Raw genomic sequence first — 20,947 nt, 5'->3', positions numbered from 1 at the left:
CTTCCACGACGTCATCTGCCACCATCCAAGAGTTATCTGCTATCTTTTGCTTAGAAGGTCTTCCACAGACTATTGTTTCCGACAATGGCCCACAATTCATGTCCGCAGAATTTCAGTCATTCTGCAAGGCCAATGGTATTCAACATCTGATGTCTGCGCCGTTTTCGCCTCAGTCAAACTGTGCCGCTGAACGATTGGTCCGGACTTTCAAGTCACAGATGTTGAAGTTGAAAGAGTCGCATTCTCGGGAGGACGCGTTGTTGCTCTTTTTGTCCTCGTATCGCTCTCAGCCTCGAGATGGTCGCTCGCCGGCTGAGTTGCTCCACGGTCGTCCTCATTGAACCTTGATGTCTTTGCTACATCCGCAGCCACCTGCTTTAGCTCCAGACGACGCTGTATACTATCGCAACTATCGCGGTTCACAGTGTTGGCTTGCAGGGCGCATTCTTCGCTGCCTCGGCCGCGTTATGTATCTGGTTTTGGGGGCCTATGGTGAAGTGCGCCGGCATCCCAATCAGCTGCGTCTCTGTCGTTGCACGGGTTCTGCCGCTCCCTGTCTGCTTTCAGCGACGGTGCCATCCGGTCAGCGCCCTGGGGACCCATCTACTGGCTCGCCTCATCCCCAGGTGTTACCGACGCTGCCTTCCATTTTGCCCCATGGCGACGCGCCGCCGCCGCCTGTTCTCCCGCCGGCGACGCCCGCAGTGGACGCGTCGCTGCAACCGCCGGGTGCCTCCCTGGGTCCCGCACAGCCGTTCGCTTCACGTGACCAGCTGTCCTCCGACATGGAACTCTTGCCCGCTCCGGACCAGATGTCGTCTTCGCCCGTCGGGTGCCCCGGCCCGATGGAGGTCGACCCTTCGGCCCCTCCTGTCTCTCTACGGGCGCATACACCGCATGTTGGCGTGCACCCTGGACTAGGTTTTCAGGCGTTTCCTAGCTCCCCTCGGACCGAATGGCAGGGTGCGGGTGGCACAGCCTCGCCTGTTGTTAGGCTCCCCACCTCGTCGCATACGTCAACATGGGGTCCTCCCCACGGCGGGCGGAAGCCTTATAACACAGCCGTACGCCGATTTGCGGGGGAGGAATGTGGTGTCACCGCCAGACACCACACTTGCTAGGTGGTAGCCTTTAAATCGGCCGCGGTCCATTAGTATACGTCGGACCCGCGTGTCGCCACTGTCAGTGATTGCAGACCGAGCGCCGCCACACGGCAGGTCGAGAGAGACGTCCTAGCACTCGCCCCAGTTGTACAGATGACTTTGCTAGCGATGCTATACTGACAAACTACGCTCTCATTTGCCGAGACGATAGTTAGCATAGCCTTCAGCTACGTCATTTGCTACGACCTAGCAAGGCGCCATTACCAGTTTATATTGAGATTGTAATTAATGTATCATCAAGAGCGATGTTCTCCAATTATGGATTAAAGTTAAGTATTCCAAGAGCTTCGTACTTTATTTATTAGACTCAACTCCTTTAATTGTTCCAGACCTCACACCAGTCTGCGTGAGCTTAAACGCGTGCATTTCGGCCTCCTCTAGCAACACGGTGTTGGCTCTTCTGCCAACACATCAGATTCACATGCCATAGTAATTAGAGTGAAATTACTAATGATATGCTGAGTGTAGGCAAAGTGGCAAAATAACAAGCCTGCTAGTGTTCACACTTCAAATACAGTTCTTCACTGCTACTTACCCCAACAAAAAGGTGAAATAGTGAGCAGTATGCAGTGATAAATTGATGCCATTTTGCTAGGCAGAGGTGGGATGGGAACTGTTTTATCCCACTGAAGGTTTTGAAATGTATCATATTTTATAGAAATATAAGTAGCAATATTTTGTGTGAAATATTATTTTCTGCAACTAAAAACACTACACTTTGATGGTACAATTAATTTGCCATTGATAGTATAACAATAAGACAGCAAAGGGTCAAGGAAAAAGAATACTGTTAAGGCCTCTAAATTAATTTGCGTTAGAAGTAGACTGGCTCTTACTTTGCATGGGTGATAAATGCTCTATCACGCAAAATTTAAATAATAAGAGAATGTTGTGCAATATTGGCTTTTTAAATAAAACGAGTAGCAATTTCAACTTTAAATTAACATGTCCTGCAACATGGGGCTTATGCACTGAAAAAGAACAAATAACTAATTTTTGCCTAGTAGAGCGATCTGGCACTTAGAACACGGAATTAACCTCTTTAGTTCCAGGGCACCAGCATGTGTTCCCTCTGATATTTCTATTACGTTTAACTGAGGACACAGAGCACTGAAACTTTTTGCAGTGCGCAATGGCACCTTGCAGAAGGTAGGCAAGGTACTGGCACGCAGGAAGTGAAGAGGTTAAAGACAAACATGTCACGGTGACAATACAGACTTTGTAAGGCTATGACCAGGGGCACAAAAATTACATCACTGTGATACTCAAACATACCTTGTTTCGTAATGCACGAAGCAAATCCCGGACACTACTCCCAGTGTAGCTTCGGAATTTCCGCAGATCCTGAGCAACGTCCTCACTGATGTGTGCTCGCCAGTCTGAGCGCACAACACTCAAGCTGCAGTGCTCCAAGGCACGCAAGACAGGACTTGAATAATCATCTTTCTCTACATGATCACTTACATCCTGAAACCAGTTTAAGAAAATTGCACTAAAACAACAAGCCTAGACGTGCCACAGACCAGCTTTAATCACATACTTCATCAATGAACTTCCTTAAAAAGAGTAAAGCACAGTTAATGCAGTGAAATTTATCAAGCCAATTCCTAAAAAGGTATAACGTTTGAAATAAGTTGTGTAATACATAAATATTACTTAAAATTAACAAAAACAACATCAAATTTTAAAAAAAATATCTAAAAAAAGAGAATGCTTAAAAAACCGGAAAGGAAATAAGTTGTTATAGCAAGGCAGTTGTTCTCATCATTCTTATTATTTCTCAATTCCAATAAGTGGTCCTTCCAATGCGGTTTGCTCCTGTGTCTCAACAGCAAGGCCACACCATGTTGGCGTGAAGTACATTGTGATACAGTATATATTATGAAGGCAAACTTAATGGCATCATCTGTGAATTAGATGCCCCAAAGTCTGTTTAAAAAGTACTGGGCATTCTGTAATTTCAAATGTTGTGTTAGATCGATTCATGCGATTTTTGTTCTTGTGTTGGTAAACATGTCTGAAAAATATCTGTCCAGCATTACATGTAACGGAGGTTTAATCTGTTGTCAGCTGTCAGAGAGGTTCCATGTGTTTTGGTTACTTATTTTTTACAAAAGAGGATGAAAGAATTCAAATAAAACTTTGATATATAAGAACAGAAATGCAGCACAATTTCATAAATGTTAAATATTGCTTTTAGAAAGTCTGCTATGAATAAAAGAAGAGTTTACAAGTGGTATAAGCATTTTTGAAAAATGTCATGAAGTTGTTGAAGATAATAGTGCTTTTGGCACCCCAACAAATCATCAGCCAATGAAATTAAGGAAAAATTGAAAGAAATGGTTGTGGACAATTGCTGAATCACAATTAGAGAAGTCTATGATGGCGTTGTATTGTCAACTGGATCACACCATGAAATTTTTTCCAGATGATTTGGGCACTAAACAAAATCCAAAATTGCTGAACTTTGAACAAAAACAGTGATGAATGCCAGTTGCACACTTGTAGTTAGACAAAGTCAGCAACAATGAAGGACAACTAACATGTATTGTAACAGGTGACAAAACCTGAATTTTAGAGTAGGATGTCAAAACTAAAGGTAAATTGTCCCAGAGGAAGCATTTTGAATCGCCAAGACCAAAAAATAACTCGACATCTGTGATCAAATGTGAAAGTTATGAGCACTGTGTTCTTCACTTTAATGGCATAGTGCACCACGAGTTCCCGCCACAAGATCGAACTATCAGTAAGAAGTACTGCATTTTAAAGACTAAAAGACACACTTTTTGCTTTGAAAATGGCCTCCAAAATTCAGATGCATCTTGCACTCAAAGTTACTATACAAATGTCCAGTGTTTGATTTAAAATTCCCGCCAGTTTTAAAAATGGCCATATATTTGAAGCCTTGGGAAAACTATCTCTATCTATCAACACTGGATTCAACTGGCAGCAGCAGTGCACTGATGTGACAAACATGAGTTCCAGGATTCATAAGCTTGCTAACACTGTCTTCTTCCCACTCCACCGTCACAAACTCAGAACACTGTCTAGACGATGCGTCATTGCAGTCTATGGTGTCAGTGAACTTTAATTGAAAACGATTGTGATATTGGTAACAGAACAATATTTTTGATAGTATCTAGTTTTGTAATGGTAAAAAATCAAAAGTATTCATATGATGTGGTTATAAATTGAAAGTAATAGGATATGCAGAAGGACATGGAAACACAGCAGCTGAGATGCATTATGATCCTCCACCAACAGAAAAAATATTTGCGGCTAGAGGGGTATTAAAGAAAAACTGAAAAAAATGAGGAACACTAAATGTGCTGAGGACCGAATGCAAAATGGTCAAAACTAGAAGATGATGTACTGAAATGGATCCGAGAACACTATCAAAATGGCACTGGAATTTAATATAGACACAGTGAAACTTGATGACTTTAAGGGTGGAGTTGGTTGGTGAAACAAGTTTATGAAGCATCATGGACTTAGCATGTGCAATGAAACCAAAATTTCACAGAAAATGCCACAAGAGTATGAAGAGAAAATATTATCTTTCCATTGCTTTATATTCAACACTGAACCAAAAATTAAGGCAAATAATGAATATGGACAAGACTCCTCTGACATTTGATTAGCTGAGTAACAAAACTCTTGCCATTAAAGTTGCTAAAATTGCAACTATAAAAACAAGTGGACGTGAAAAAATGCATTACACTGTTTTCCTTTCATGCTGTGCTGATGATACTCAACTTAATCCAATGATCATTTTGAAGTGCAAAACAATGCCAAAAGCTTCTGAAATGCCACCAGACTGTTGTTCTTGTATTACAAGGGTTGGATGGACGAGTCTGTTATGAAATTATGGATTAACAGAGTGTGAGAGAGAAGGAAATGCACTTTATTGAAGAAGAGTTCTCTTCTTGTACTAGATCAGTTTATCAGTCACTTGAAAAATTCTGTGAAAGAGGAAAAAGAAACTGAGACAGGGAAATACAGAGGTTCCTGTTATTCCAGGAGGACTTACGTCACAACTGCGAACTCTTGATGTCTCGATAAATGAACCATTTAAAGTGTAAATGAGAGAGGAATGGAACAAATAGATGGTCGAAAGCCAACAAGAATTCACACCAAAGGGCACTTTAAAATGATCTACAACCAAATAAGTGGTCAGTGGGTAAAACAGTCATAGTCTAGGGTGAGAGAAGACATTATTGTTAAATCTTTCAAGAAGTGCAGCATAAGTAACACTCTCGGTGGCAGTGAAGACCATCTTATATATGAAGAGGACAAACCACGATGAAGAAGAGGAAGAAGAAGAAGAAGAAGAAGAAGAAGAAGAAGAAAGTTCAGATGATGATTTTCAGGAATTTTAAAGTCGGTTTGGTTTTATAAACTAAGAATTTTTTTTGGTCTGTCTTTGCAAATTAATAATAAAAATGGTGAAAATGATGTTTTTTTATAAAATATTGCTTAAAAATTAAGGTGCATCTTATAGTCCGTAGCATCTCATAGTCCATAAAATATGGAATTACTTACAAGTTCAACAATATTATATAGGGCCTACGCCTGAAACTAGTTAAGGAAAATTAAATTATTGTCTCAAAAACAGTGTGGCTAGTTGCAATCTTTTTCCTCACTGTAACGCATACAATGTTCCACATATAAAAATGTATTGATAAAGATACGTAAGCTGTCATTCTACTTCATGACAAAATGCTGTGTGACATATCTATGGAATGTTTAACTAACTAAATAGAACAAAAGACTGAAACAAGTTAAGACAGTTTGTGGTCTCCGAGATTTAAATCATATGGGAGATCATGTAAGTTCTACACCATTCCATTATGCAAAAAGGGAGAGCAGTACCACAATAGTTTTTGGACATGTATGGTACATGCTGAGTATGGGGAGGACATTAGAAAAGTATCCTTCCCAAGATTTGAAATTTATCTCAGATTCTCTACAGTATTAAAAACGTGAAGTGGGATTCAGCGTGCTACAAGGTCAATTATAACGTATAGATAACTAACAGACAATGGGGAATCCAATCTCCACATAGAGAATGGACATCTGTAGGTTTTAGTATTGGTGCAACTAAATCCATTTTGTATTCAGCTCAAGAAGGATTTCCTTTTTTATTAGAATACTGAGCTAAATTGAAATTTTCAATTTTCCTCCTTTTTGTTACTGAGGCACATTGTGGGTTGTAACCATGTTAAAGAAAGGAGCAGTTATGTAAATGTTCTTCATACACAAAACTTTTTGTGTCCAAAATAAATGGAAGTGTGCACACTTGAAGAAACAGAGAAGCAAAGGAAAATAGTGAAGGGAGCTGGAGAATGAGGACATAAGGCAGTATAAGGTGTGTGTGTGTGTGTGTGTGTGTGTGTGTGTGTGTGTGTGTGTGTGTGAGAGAGAGAGAGAGAGAGAGAGAGAGTGTAGATTCTTTTACCTGAAAGAAAGCCAATATTCGAGCACCATTCCAGAATACAGGATGGTTCCTAACAGCAACTGCTGATGGCCTGCTACCAGGATCTGCTGTTATCATTGCTGATATAAGATTGTGCTGCAGAGCATTGATTTCTCCTTCCAAGTCTGCCAGTCTGCAATTTCACATACAAGAAGTGAGTTGTGCAAAAAATCTTCCCTGAACATGACTAAGTATGGGGGCAACTGTCAGACTAGATCACAAAGAAAAAATTTAAAAGTTATGTCAAATGGATATGGTCATACCTATATTCTCCAGTAACAATATTGGACTGTCTCCTCAATTCATCCCCAAATGGATGTTTGCCATCAGTCAAAACATAATAAAAAACACACCCCATAGAAAATATATCAACTGCGCAAGTCTGAAAAATAAAGCATCAAATAAGGATATTTACAAGAACAATCACTATGAACAAAGTTGTCCCTTCGTTTTGTTCTTACCGCACGAACACATCCATTCATCATTTCTGGTGCTATCCATCCTTCTGTGCCTGTTACACCAGACTGTCTAGAGAAAGATGTGCGCCCAATCTTCAGTTTCTTACATAAACCAAAATCTGATATCATTGCTCTGACCTCCCCTTTCCCATCTGGCATTGAAAGCAAGACATTGTGCGGTTTTATGTCACGGTGAACTGAAATTCACAAAATATTATTGTTTTTGATCTTATTAGTCATATAAACAATAGCGAGCAAGCATAACAGTTTACTCTGACCAATGCTACTACAATTCACATTAACACACATTGCATAATGGTTAGGGACACAACAGATGGTATCTTTTTTCATGTCATACCTCTTTCTTATCATTCAATTCACTGAAGTTATACAGGAAGATAATCATACCTTACATGTCCTTAATCGTAGTATCAGAATTCCCACCAAACATCTTTTATTCCGCTTCCACATGAAAGGATACACCAAGACACTGCATGAGGCAGGAATCAGTACAAACACACTTATCCACAGAATACACTAACCTTCTGTTGCAAGATTTTTTTTCTAAATTAATTTCAGTGAAAAAATCTGGGGGTAGGATCCAACAAACAAAATACTAAGTAACAGGTTCAACACAGAATTTTTGATTTATTCAATATTTTAGGTTTTCTGTTGCACAACAACAGTAACAACAAAACTGAAAACATTGATCAACTATTAATTGTTCAGTTATAGAGGCATGGAAACATAATCTCTGCTATCAGTAAGCAGCATTTTACATGACTTAAAAATTCAATGAGATGTAATATAAGTAGCAGAAACAGTTCACTCTTTTAGCTGCTATCGAATATATTTATGTACACTCGACCTTCAGCAAAGATGATTGATTTTCAATTGTTTCTGCCAACATAATGATGGTAAACACAGTCTAGCTCAATGCACCTACATTGCGTACGTTGCCACGAAGCATCATCATGCATATATGACTGGTTTATTATACATAAATTTATTGTTTGTTACTAGATGGAAACACCATGAAATAGACAGTGAAACCACAGTCTAACAGCAGAGAATGCAATTGTCAGATAAACATAGTTTGCCCAAGGGCCCAGTCCGCCGACTTGTATAAGGCTTTTCTGCACATGGTGCAGCAATCGCTGTGCCATCTGTGCCGAAGCACGGCGATCTCTTTAGGTTGGCTGTGGAGCTGTGCGCTCTTTAATTATGCATATTCTCTCTACAGGGTTACAACAGAATTTATGGAGGGTAGTTATAAAGTTTTAATTAGCACGTTGAAAAAATTAAGGGGCTCCGGAAAGGCTCAAAATCATGAAAAGTTCAATTTTTACTTTTTGCGTTTTCTGAATCTGCAGACTATTACCTTTTAATAGATATATAATTTATTCAATTCCGAAGACTACAACTATTTTTAAATTTTTTTTGAAATGTGTTCTACATGGGCGTGACCCACTGTGGCGCTGTTAAACTGCTGTCAAATGGTGTTAATATTAACGACCGTGTTCATCAGGTACATTTTAGTGATGTGAGATAAAGTATGTGTTGTGGCTAACCTGTGATGGTTCAATATATATCGCTGGTGTGATTGTCGATTGTTTCATGTTTATTTACTCTGTCGTTATCTCGAAAATATCCGTAATTAATTCTGTTTCTTGAGTCTCTGTTTTGTTGAAGTATAATAATGAGTAAAAGTAAAGTTATTAGAAATCCTCTGAAGGCTTTTAAGAAAAGGAGAAATGTTGGAAAGCCAAAGGTATGTGTTATTACTGTAAACAATAAAGACGATAACCAAGTGAGTGAACCTAACCTCTCAAGTACACCTGCCCATAGCAGTCAAAGTGGGAAAGAAAATACTTGCTAACTGGTGAAGTGTACACTCACAAGCATAGTCTGCCTCATGCAATAATGGAGGTGATAAAACCTATTTTCAGAGACTTAGCAGCACCTGAACTGTTGAAAAAGTGTATTCACGGAAAAACTCAAAACCCCAATGAAAGTGTAAATAGTGTTATATGGTCGAGAATCCCCAAGACTGTATTTGTTGGAATAGAAACACTTCACTTTGGTGTGTATGATGCTGTTGCGACTTTCAATGATGGCAACATTGTAAGGTGCAAGGTATTTAGAAATGTGGGAATGAAGATAGGTTCTAACATGGTACGAGCGATGCTTGCTTTAGACAAGGAACGCCTTCGGGCTGCAGACAGGACTGTAAAGAGTCTAGAAATACAAGCAAGAGTAAACAGGAGGAGGAACAAGAGGAAGCTGGAGGAGGAGTTTGCAGAGGATGAAGATAATCCATCCTATGGACCTGGAATGCACTAAAAAGTTAATCCAATCTTTGTCGCTCGATTCCCAAAACTTTTATTTTCTCATACTAATTACATGTTTTCTAAGGATCTTCCAAACATATTTGTTTCAAACTTTCAGTAAATGTTACACAGTACCTTCTGCATAATTTAACACAGCCTTTTTCCAAAAAACCGTATATTTATGAATATATAAATAAAAAATTGCAAAAAAAAATGTTGTGAATTTTCATTACGATTGAAAAAAAATCATCTTTAATAACTGAACTAAAATTTTGTAAAATCCCTGTGTTAAGTTGTAGCCCATATTCCAATAAATAATCTGTAAAAAGTTCAACTTCCTACCTCAAATACTTTGTGAGGAAAGATGTAATTTATAAGCGTTATTTTAACATTGCAAGTATAGGGCATTCCGGAGCCCCTTAAGTTAGGTAGGTTTTTTTCCAGATATATGTCTGCAGTCCTTATCAAAACTGAAATTTCCACACTAGAGAACGACAGTACATTGCTAGAAATGCTAAAACAAAATGGTGCAGCCCATTGATAAAGTGGAGTACAGTGTGACAACCTGTTTTCTACATTTGAAGGGGAACAATGCTGAAACAATCGATGTTGAGTTGGTTTGAACAATGCACAATCATATAATCATATGACAGTGGTTATGTGGTGCATATGCTTCTAGTGTGGTCAAATAAATCTGAATGGATTGATAAAGGGCTTAATCATCTCTCTGTAAAGAACCAGGACTGGCAAGAGAAGTGGACTACAGTGCTCAAAGAAAAGTTATCACAATCAAGGTAACAGTGAGAAAACTGAAAATTAGCCAGGGATCAGTTTTCCACATTTCTGTGACATTTGCACTTGACTAGTAATAGTATCTATGTTAGGTATGTTTCTGGCCATTGATGGAAAATCAGAGGATGCTTTGCCTTATGAGTGCACACATAAACACAGTGGGGGACAGGATATAACCTCTTCCTCGGCAGTGGCGACGCTACACAAAAACTGAATGTCGGCGATGAATCAGCTTTGCAAGGTCCTTTTCACTTTCCAGTCAGAAAGAAAATGTTAAATTAAATGAGGTGAACTGTACACTAATAATAATAGTGCACACATTTTATTGTTATAATATCCAAGGATTATTTCAATGACAAAAATTACATTAAACACACACATCAAAATAAACTCAACTTCCGACTTTTCGACTCAGTGAATTTTTTAATGATTACATCGTAGTTAATACCAGCCACTATTTCCACTTCAATTGGTACTACTGACATCACAGACAGTTTTTCTTGGCACACTGTGCTTCTGAGGTATGTCTTAATCAATTTTAACTTTGAGAAACTTCTCTCGGCAGAAGCTGTACTGATCGGAACTGTGAGCATTATTCTGATTGTTATGTAAAGATGTGGATATACTTCTTCCTAATTATTTTCTAGTATTTACTGAATAAGTTGTTTTGCGTCTTTGATTGAGTCCTGTAGATTGGACTTTAAAAGTTGGAGTTCCTCATAAGTTCAAAAGGCTGTATGCCGCTATTTTCGCCTTTTCGAAGTATGGTATCTAAATCATTACAATGTTTGCAAATGTCATCCTTGGTTAATGATTCCAAATAATTCATATCATAAATAAAACCAAATCGTTCAAACATTCGTTGAGCGCTTTGAATTGAGATTCAGTGTAGACTATTATAGCATCTATCATTGTGTTAAAAAAGCTAACTCTGTACTGCATCTCAGCAGATTGTATAATTTCATCAATTTGTTCATAAATGAACATTCTTTTTTTTGTGCTATTCTTTTTTCTTTAAAACTGAGACTCTATTATGTAACCACTTTTTTCTACAAACAATCGAGCTTCTGCGACTCTTGTTTCAAATCGTGTGTTACAGATTCTTGAATCCAGTCATGAAATGAATGTAAGGTATCAATAGCGACTTTCAAGTTGAGTGCCATAGTTTACTTATATTGTTAACATGTAGTAAAATCTCTTACCACACATGTATTGCAACACTAAATTCAAAAGTTAACACTTCTTTCAAGACTGCTTCTCACTCGGTAAGAATTTCAGAATCATCAGTTCTATTTTTCAGGTCACTCACACTTTCGATGACATCATCAAATTACAAAAATATTGCTTTTATAGCTCCGATTCTACTTTCCCATCACGTTTCAGACAGAGGTTTCAATGTCAATTTCAATTTAGTTTTTATAAGGTCCCAATGCTTGCTTGATTTTGTAAAAAGCACATAAACTTTATTGATGCAGTCAAAAAAAGTTTTAGCTGTTGTAGAAGTTTTATTGGCATCTACAATGGCATCCGCACGGTATGAACAAAACTTGTGGATTAAAATTGCGTATTCTTGTTCTAGCACCTTTGTTAATGCCAACCACATTGGCACCATTATCATATCCCTGTCCTTGACAGTTTTGGATGTGTAGCCCATTATTTTCTAGTTCCTTTAAAATGGCATTTGTTAAATACTCGCCCACTGTTTCTGCGACAGCAAAAAACCCAATGAAATGTTCCTCTATCTCTCCAGTTGAGGAATTACAAAATTTTAATATTACTGACATTTGTTCCCCATGATTCAAATCTCTAATACAATTGAGAATGAAGGCATGATATTTTGCTTGTTTGACTCCCTTTATAATTTCATTGATAACAGATTTGGAGATTAATGTAATTAATTCATTTTGTGTGTCGTGCCTCAGATAATGCCAACAAAGTTGCTTTTCGTTAACACGTTGCAAGTGGTCTTTTAGAGTTAGATCATATTTGGATAACAATTTAGATAGGTCTATAAGATTTCCAATGTTCCCGCTATCGTTTAGGTTAGGGGATTCTCGATGCCCTAATGCCAGATTGTGTGAAGCTAAGTATTTTATAATATCGATCAATCTTTCAAACAATTTACACCAATATTTTTTTGATTCCCTAATCAGTGTCTCATTTTCCTTATCTATTGTTTTTCCATACTTGATTCCTTTACCATCTAATCATGCACTCCGTGTGTCCTTGACTTTGTTCATGCCTTTGCAATATTCTACTCAGATCTTTCCAGTAATAACATCCTTCTTTTACCATCTGTGTCTGCAAATGTGACAAAAGTAGACATGGAAAGTAATAAACTTTGTATTGAGATATGGAGGAAGCTAACCATCTGCGATGTTGCTTTTTGCTGTTACTCAATTTTCTAGTAAAATGAAATTTAGTAAAATGTCTTTTATTTGCAACTTTGGTGTAACTTACATCAGGTTTCCCTAGGTTTTGCTGTGGGCCATTTTGCATTAAATCATGATGCTGCGAATCTGTTACTGGTAATACCCACTTTCCCAGATCTTATCTATAAAGGACCCTCTTATATGAACAGTTTGCTCTTGATCATCACTTTTGAAGTCTTTAATTGGCTCACAATCTTGGATCACAGCAGTTTCATCCAACTCTGATGCTGTATCAGAAAGGGTAAGAGAGTCATTCGATCCTGGAGCTGGTTCTGTTTCAGAAACTAAAGACACTTGGATAAGAGCTTCATCAGAGGCCTGTGGTGCAGTTACACCTTAAGATTTCTTAAGAAATTTCATCATACTTGAACTCGTAGTTTGGTTGATGTAATCGTCTCAGCCATTCCTTTCCTTTTTGATGCACCAGATTCCCATTTCTCCCTATGTTTCTGTCTCTTGAGGGTCCTCCAGACATGATAATCTAAAAGAAACTTTGTGCTAAGTAAGTTCATAAGTACAGTAGGGTACCTACAGTACTCAATGTCACAGAATAGAGCGAATAGGCTGTGCGATTATCACACATGGCACAATATTTTTTTTTTTTTTTTCATTCTGTGATGTAGGATAGCAACCAAATAAATATGCCAATAAATGTATTTGTATAGTGACTTACCACAGGATGGGGTACCTTTAGCATGTATGGCTGAAATTGGTAAAACTACATCTTCTGAGATAAAAAGACTAGTTCACTTCTACCAGTTCAATACCTTGAAGAAAAAGTGAAGTGTCACTTGGTAGGCTTACTGGCTAAGACAATGTTCCTGCCTATATTGTCTCTTCCACAGAACATTGTTGCATTTGCTTGTTGTTGGATTGAAGTGTCAATTTGGAAAAATTGTGCATACCAAGTGGGCTGTGAATACGGTATAAAGAAAAGTAGGTGTATTTTCCATTTAACATGCTTCTTTCTTTAATACGGCGATCGGCTTCCTCACTAAGTATATAATTTAATAACTTATTTTAAATTTTTTTAATTCTGTATGAACGATTTTACAACAAAACAGTCTCCTTTGAGTTCCATGTGTTACTGCCATCTAGTGCGCATGCACTGATTTATGACAGGTATTCCCACTTGAATAGTGTAATGTAATAGGCCTACCAGAACCAGTCTGCAGTCCCGAAATTGTATGCTTGGTGTGCTGCCGCATAACTCTCATAATGTTGCCAGATGATCCTAGATAAATACTACAACATTTGTAAGAAAATAGAGATGGACAATTAAGTAGCTAAAATTTTAATAGCTTCAACAACTTTTCTGTGAGGCCCCCATAGGTGTGCGGCCATAAGTGGTCACTGACACCTAATGCCACCACTGTTCCTCGGCTAGCTATCATGGTGAACTAGCTCACAGCAGTGGCAGTTGGAGGACCATGTTAATTCTGGACATGTGAGTGCTCTGTGTTGGCTGAACACTGCTGGAAGACGGCCACCTCACCAACAGAGCATTATCAGTGCCACCATGCTGGTTGGGAACTTGATTGTCATCTACCTGATTGCTGAAGGAAGCAAGCCTGCTTGGGAAACTAATTCCTGCCCACATATTGGACTACGGTGAGGTTTTTAGGTACAGACATTAAATTTTGTGCTTTGTGCGGCAGCCCGGTTCCCTCTGTGTCTACTTGATATTTGTGCCAAGACTCGGGTCAGGTGTTGCAAGCTAAAGGGGCTCTCTGGTGTTTTGATGCTGACTGTAGGGAATGTGCATTAAGTTACAAGATTTGTTATTCATTCACCACATTACTTGGCAACATGGCTGTCTTGTGATGTGTGCTTTCTGTTATATTATTTTGTAGATTATCTGCCCTGTTCTTTTGTCTCATGTTTGGCAGTGTGTTTAAGTTGTTTGGTATTTTCTTAGGCACTATCCTTCAACTACCTATAAGTTGCTTACCTTTCATTTTATTTAGTGCCTTGCCTTTTATGAAAATAGTGTTCAATCAATATATTTTGCTAGTGTTTTTAGTGGTTGCTAAACTTAATTTACATACTGGTTTTAAAACCAAATAGTGTTTAATTCTGACTATATGTATATTTAATGCTTTATTATCAGGGACCTCACTGTGCAGTCACCAAATAGATTGTGTAATTCACCCAACAAATGAGATCTACTTTGGTAAGACAGCTTGCCAGCTGAGTATATCAGATCCATATTACTTCCCATTTGCTGTTTTTTGAACTAGTCCTCTGTTTATTATTTGTCAGTTGTTTATCTTGTCATGCTGCCTTCTGGGTCTTGCTCACCCTGACTGTGTATTCAAGCAGCTACTGCTGTTATCTGCTGCCCCTGATGCTCAGCATTTGTCATGCTAAGAATTTTTCAGTTATTCAATTTATATATGTTTTGTTTTTAAAGATGACCTTCAACCTTCATGTAAATCTAACAAGCACTGCCCAAAGGCATCCTTTAGTATAAGTTCAGGTAACTGTTTTGGCTTAGCCTCTTTGCTGCAGGAACCTGTATATAGTTACTTATGGACTTCTTGTACTTTCACCATATTTCAGGGGAAATCCCAAGCCATCTTTGCCACCTGTAAAGTTTGCTTATGTGGCTGCTGGTTATTAATTTAGTTCATGTCTTTCTTTTAAAACACTGTTAAAGTTCCTTGCAACCAAAACTATAAGTTTTGGTTCTGGCTACAACTTTAGATTTAGTACTTACTTTCTTAATCTATAACTGTTCTTGGTACTCTCACATTACCAAGTACATCACTGTGATAAGCTGTTGGTGCTGTTGCTAAGAATGATTTGGATTTGCCTCACACCATTACCTTGCAAACAGTACCGAATTGTGTTCTACTAAACCTACTTGTAACTTCAGGATTTTTTGGTTACTGATGAAATATGTCTTTAATGTTGTGTTAAGTTAATTTTTCAGTGGCTAAGTTTTGGGTGGTACTGTGCCTGTTCATAACCTTGAGTTATATGACTTGCGGTCCAAGTATTTAACCATCACTGTTAAGTACTTGTGGTTTCATTCCCTTTGATTTAAAATTCACTGTACTGCAGCTGTGGAAGACACTTGTCAGTTGACCTTAAGCTGTTCTTTAATTTGTTTGTTTGTTATGCCTTGATCACTACTTGTACTGCAAGTTCTTTTTTTAACTTTACAACATTTCAATTCCTACCATTTCATTATCAGTGTATTTCCTAACTGTAAAGATTTGGATTGGTTTTAATAAATTGTTGTTGAAATGTACTTTACTTTGTGGTCTCAGTACTTTTCCACTCCCAAACCACCTATCCACTGCTTCAGCCTTGCATGACATTTGGAACACAATGAAGGTTGCCGCCTGCTGTGCCCCATGACTGCTAACAACTCATGGAAAACCTGCTGAGCCGGGTAGCAATATAAATTTTTCCAAACCTACAATTATGTAGGAGGGCTGGGTGTACAACGATGATCCCGAGACAATGAAAAAAGCAAGCAAAAATCGCCATGGCCAAAGAAGGAGAAGACCCAATCATTTTCGGGCAAAATGATTGTATTTTTTGGGGCTGCTTTGCTAAGAAATTCACTCCTAAGGGGCAAACCATCATAGCAGCATGCTACCAAAATCTCTTGATGAGGCTGTGGGAGGTTGTCAAGATGAAGTGTTGAGCGAAGCTGCCCAAAGGTTGTGTGCGTATTCCACCGCTTATTACGCACATGACAGTCGTACATGCTACTTCTTTGGAGAATAAAATTTAGCCTCCTCCCTCCCCACCTCATACTCTACTGACCTGATGCCCCAAATTAAGAAAACTGACAGGTATTTCCAAAATGACGACAAGGAAGGTTTCAAGGTGGAATGTGTCTTGAACAATCAAAGTGGAGAATTCTACAAACAAGGTCTCTGCCAAGTCCTCCATCATTAGGAAAAATGTGTCGTACTGAAGGATAAATACATAGAAAGGATGTTTCATGCTCATAGCTCAATTTTTCAAGGTAATAATTAAAACTTTATCATTGACTATTCATACAGCCTGCAAGAGAGAGTGGTGCACACTAGAACCTAGACTGGGATACAACTTAAATCACACATTTATTATAAAGTCTGAAATGCATTAAAATCTTATAGCCCTGGAATACATATGGTCATCTTGTTTTCCATGACGTGTGATTGAGGTATGACATTTTTAATTTACTGGGAAATTCTGCCTTAAGATCCCTCAGAAGTGTTAGTCAGATACAACTACAACTTCCGAAACATCAGCTGCAGTGGACAAACCATTACTGCATGGAATTACATACTTCCATGAGAAAAATGCATCCTGCCTCCCACATTTCATAGGAGAGCTCTAGAAGCAAATTACTGGTGTGTTCTGTTAGGGGTTGCAAAGTCTCTTTTTACATTATTACATGGTCTAGCGTTACAATTTTTTTAAAATTGGAAACTAGTGAAACAACAACATAGTTTCTTTTTTTTCTCAGCATTATAATGAAATGTACTCTCTGGGAACATTAACAAATAAAACTGCTCAATTTATTGTTTATTTCTATGTCCATCATATAAGTTATCAGTTGGGAAATATTTGTACCAGTTAATCAGGAACAGGGGGAAATTATTCATGGTAGAAACAGGGTAGTTCTTACAACATATATATTTACCACCGTCACTTAAAGGGAGTTTATCAGCATGCAAATTCGCAGTATTTGTTTTTCAGTGTCAACCATATAAAATTATCAACATAGTCTGAAAGTTCTGGCAAAATGTAAATAATTTTAAGAGTAAAGGAAACCACTCAACAAATAGCAGAAGTGTTGAACTGTTGACAGGCACACACAAAAGAGAATGAAAACTTGCTAGCTTTCAGAAGAAATTCTTTGGGCAACACACACACACACACACACACACACACACACACACACACACACACCTGTGCTCCCTATAGTCTGCCAGCTAGAAACACAATGGTAGGACTGTAGTTTGGCAAGTGGACTAGGGTGGGGTGGGGGTTATGGTGGGTGGGGTGGGGGTTATGGTGGGTGGTGTGGGTAGAAGGAGAAAGAGGCGGGAAGCAGGAAGAAGGGTTGGGGATAGGTAACTAGTGGCTCGAAGGGAGGCAGTAGGTGTGATAGCTAGGAATGCGAGAGGGAAGAGTGACAAATGTGTGGGCTAGGCACATGATACACCATACTGGAGCCGTTGAGATGTTGCGTATGAAGAAGATGACATGAAGGCATGGGAGGGTATGACAGGGTATAGGAAGGGGAACAGTTGGGTGGAGAGTACAGGAACAGTGGATTAGCGAAGACTGAGGTAAGGAGGATTATGGAAGCAGAGGATGTGCTGCAAGAGCAACTCCCATCTACGTAGTTCTTCAGAAAAGCTAGAGGAAATGGTCCACATGGCATGGATCATGAAGCAGCCACTGAACTCGAGTGTGTAGTGCTCAGCAGTATGTTGTGTCAGTAGGTGATCCTTGGCCACAGCCTGGAGGTGGCCATTCGTGCTGTTGGACAGGTTGGTTGGTTGGTTTAAAAGCGGGAGAAGGGACCAAACTACGAGATCATCGGTCCCTTGTTCCTAATAAAACAATGCCACAAGTGTGAGAATAAAACGGACGAAACATATAACACAAAACGGAAAGAAAGGAAAAGTCACAAAAACAAAGGGAAGGCAACAAACGCTAAAAGGAACAAAAGAGTATAAGAAAACAACAGAGAGACGCTAGAAACAGAAGAGAGTAAAACATGAAAGCAGGTTACAGTGGCTGGCCAACCACAAGAATAAAAAGGGAAAGCCAGCCACTCTGCAACACATTAAAACCTCCACCCTAAAAGCACTAGGGTGGAGTACACAGAGAGACAAAGCACAAGCGCTAAAACCTACAAAGAAGTATAAAATCCACTCTCACGGATTAAACTAAAGGTGCTGTGGAGGCAACAACGAAGGCAGGGTGCTGGGAAACTTAAAAGTCTGCCACAGAGCGGCTAAAAGTGGGCAGTCCAGCAAGAGGTGGACAACTGTCATTTGGGAGCCACAGTGACACTGAGGTGGGTCCTTGCAATGGAGTAGGTAACCATGTGTTAGCCAATGCAGAGCTGGCGGCAGAGGACAACTGATTCCCTGCAAGAGGCCTGCATGGAAGACTTCCACACATTCATAATCTCCTTAACGACACACAGTTTGTTGTGTGTGCCGTTATGCCATTCCGTCTCCCAAAGCCGGAAAACCCTGCAGTGTAAGACAGAACGCAGGTCACTTTTGGCGATGCCTATCTCCAGAAGTGGTTTCCGCATTGCCTGTTTGGCCAGCCTGCTGTCAAGTTCATTGCCAGGGATCCCGACGTGTCCTGGGGTCCACACAAACACCACGGAGCTGCGGGACTGTTCCAGGGCATAGATGGAGTCCTGAATGGACGCTACCAGAGGATGGCAAGGGTAGCACTGGTCGACAGCTTTTAGGCTGCTCAATGAGTCAGTACACAGGAGAAACGACTCGCCAGTGCATGAGTGGATGTACTCACGAGCACGAGATATGGCCGCCAGCTCTGCAGTGAAAATACTGCAGCCAACTGGCAAGGAGTGCTGCTCAGTATATCCTCCATGAACATATGAGAAGCCTACATGACCATCAGCCATTGGGACGTCAGTGTAAACCACTTCAGAGCCCTGGAACACATCGAGAATCGAGAGGAAGTAACAGCAGAGAGCGGCAGGGTTAACGGAGTCCTTAGGGCCATGCAAAGGATCCAGACGAAGCTGTGGCCGAGGCGTACACCATGGAGGCATACATGAACAGACCGCAAGTAGAGGTGGTAAAGGGAAGGACTCCAGTTCAAAGGCAAGGGCCCGCACGCAAATCGCAATCGTTACCCCCGATCTGGGCTGCCGATGCGGGAGATGGACTGCCGCAGGCGGCAAAAGGAGACAGTGATTCGGATGCTCAGAGGAACTATGAATGTGTGCTGCGTAACTGGTGAACAGTTGCGCATGTCTGATCAGCAGTGGAGGGATACCAGCCTCCACCAATACGCTGGTCACCAGACTCGTCCTAAAAGCTCCTGTCGCTAATCGAACCCCATAGTGGTGCACAGGGTCAAGTAAATGCAATGCTGAAGGTGCTGCCGAACCATAAACCACACTCCCATAGTCAATTCGGGATTGAACAAGGGCTCTGTAGAGCTGCAGCAGCGTACAGCGATCTGCACCCCAACGGGTGTTGCTCAGGCAATGGAGGGCATTGAGGTGCTGCCAGCACTTCTGCTTAAGCTGACAAAGATGAGGGAGTCAAGTCAATCAAGCATCAAAAACCAGTCCTAGGAATTGATATGTCTCCACTACAGTGAGTGGATGGTCATTAAGGTAAAGTGCGGGTTCTGGATGAACGATACGACGCCGACAGAAGTGCATGATACACGACTTTGCGGCTGAAAACTGGAAGCTGTGGGCTAGAGCCCATGACTGCGCCTTGTGGATGGCTCCCTGGAGGCACCGCTCAGCAACAACAGTACTGGAGCAGCAGTACGAAATGCAGAAGTTGTCTGCATACACAGAAGGTGAGACAGAGGGCCCGACAGCTGCTACTAGATCGTTAATGGCCACTAAGAATAGAGAGACACTCAATACAGAGCCCTGCGGGACTCCATTCTCCTGGATATGGATTGAACTATGGGAGTCACCAACTTGGACATGGAAAGTACAGAGTGACAGGAAGTTTTGGATAAAAATCAGGAGTGGTCCTCGGCGACCCCACTCATACAATGTGGCAAGGATATGATGTCACCAAGTCGTGTCATATGCTTTACGTAAGTCAAAAAAGACGGTAATCAGGTGTTGCCGTCTGGAAAAGGCTGTTCGGATGGCAGACTCGATGGACGCAAGATTATCAGTGGTAGAGCGACTCTGGCAGAAGCCGCCCTGACATGGAGCCAGCAAGCCATGTGACTCCAGGACCCAACCCAAATGCCGACATACCATACATTACAGCAGCTTACAAAGAACATTGGTGAGGCTGATTGGCTGACAGCTATCCACATCAAGTGGGTTTTTACCAGGTTTGAGCACTGGAATGATGGTGCTCTCCCACCATTGCGATGGAAAGACGCCATCACACCAGAGCCGGTTGAAGATGATGGGAAGATGTCGCTTGTAGTCAGATGAGAGATGTTTAATCATCTGGCTGTGGATGCGATCAGGCCCACGAGCTGTGTCGTGGCAATGTGCAAGGGCGCTGAGGTGCTCCCACTCTGTAAATGGGGCGTATAGGATTCACTGCCGCGTGTAGTGAATGAGAGGACGTTCCCTTCCAGC

General features: G+C 40.3%; 1 protein-coding gene across 3 annotated transcripts in view; it reads right to left on the bottom strand.

Annotated features, from left to right (window-relative positions):
• Positions 1-20,947, bottom strand: part of LOC126194925 (serine/threonine-protein kinase/endoribonuclease IRE1) — a 151,599-nt gene that overhangs the window by 13,624 nt on the left and 117,028 nt on the right. For all 3 annotated transcript variants that reach the window (XR_007538527.1, XR_007538528.1, XM_049933304.1), the window contains exons 12-15: positions 7,101-7,294; positions 6,903-7,021; positions 6,622-6,772; positions 2,439-2,630 (exon numbers count right to left, since the gene is read on the bottom strand). Coding sequence is in view for 1 of the 3 variants with exons in the window: in XM_049933304.1 (XP_049789261.1) it covers positions 2,439-2,630; positions 6,622-6,772; positions 6,903-7,021; positions 7,101-7,294 (656 nt within the window). In the remaining 2 variants the exon portion in view is untranslated. The remainder of the gene's footprint in view (positions 1-2,438; positions 2,631-6,621; positions 6,773-6,902; positions 7,022-7,100; positions 7,295-20,947) is intronic.

The sequence above is a fragment of the Schistocerca nitens genome, chromosome 7 (assembly GCF_023898315.1).
Source record: "Schistocerca nitens isolate TAMUIC-IGC-003100 chromosome 7, iqSchNite1.1, whole genome shotgun sequence".
Classification (NCBI taxonomy): domain Eukaryota; kingdom Metazoa; phylum Arthropoda; class Insecta; order Orthoptera; family Acrididae; genus Schistocerca; species Schistocerca nitens.
The sequence above is the reverse complement of the archived record's forward strand: the minus strand, read 5'-3'. Positions and strand labels throughout refer to the sequence as shown.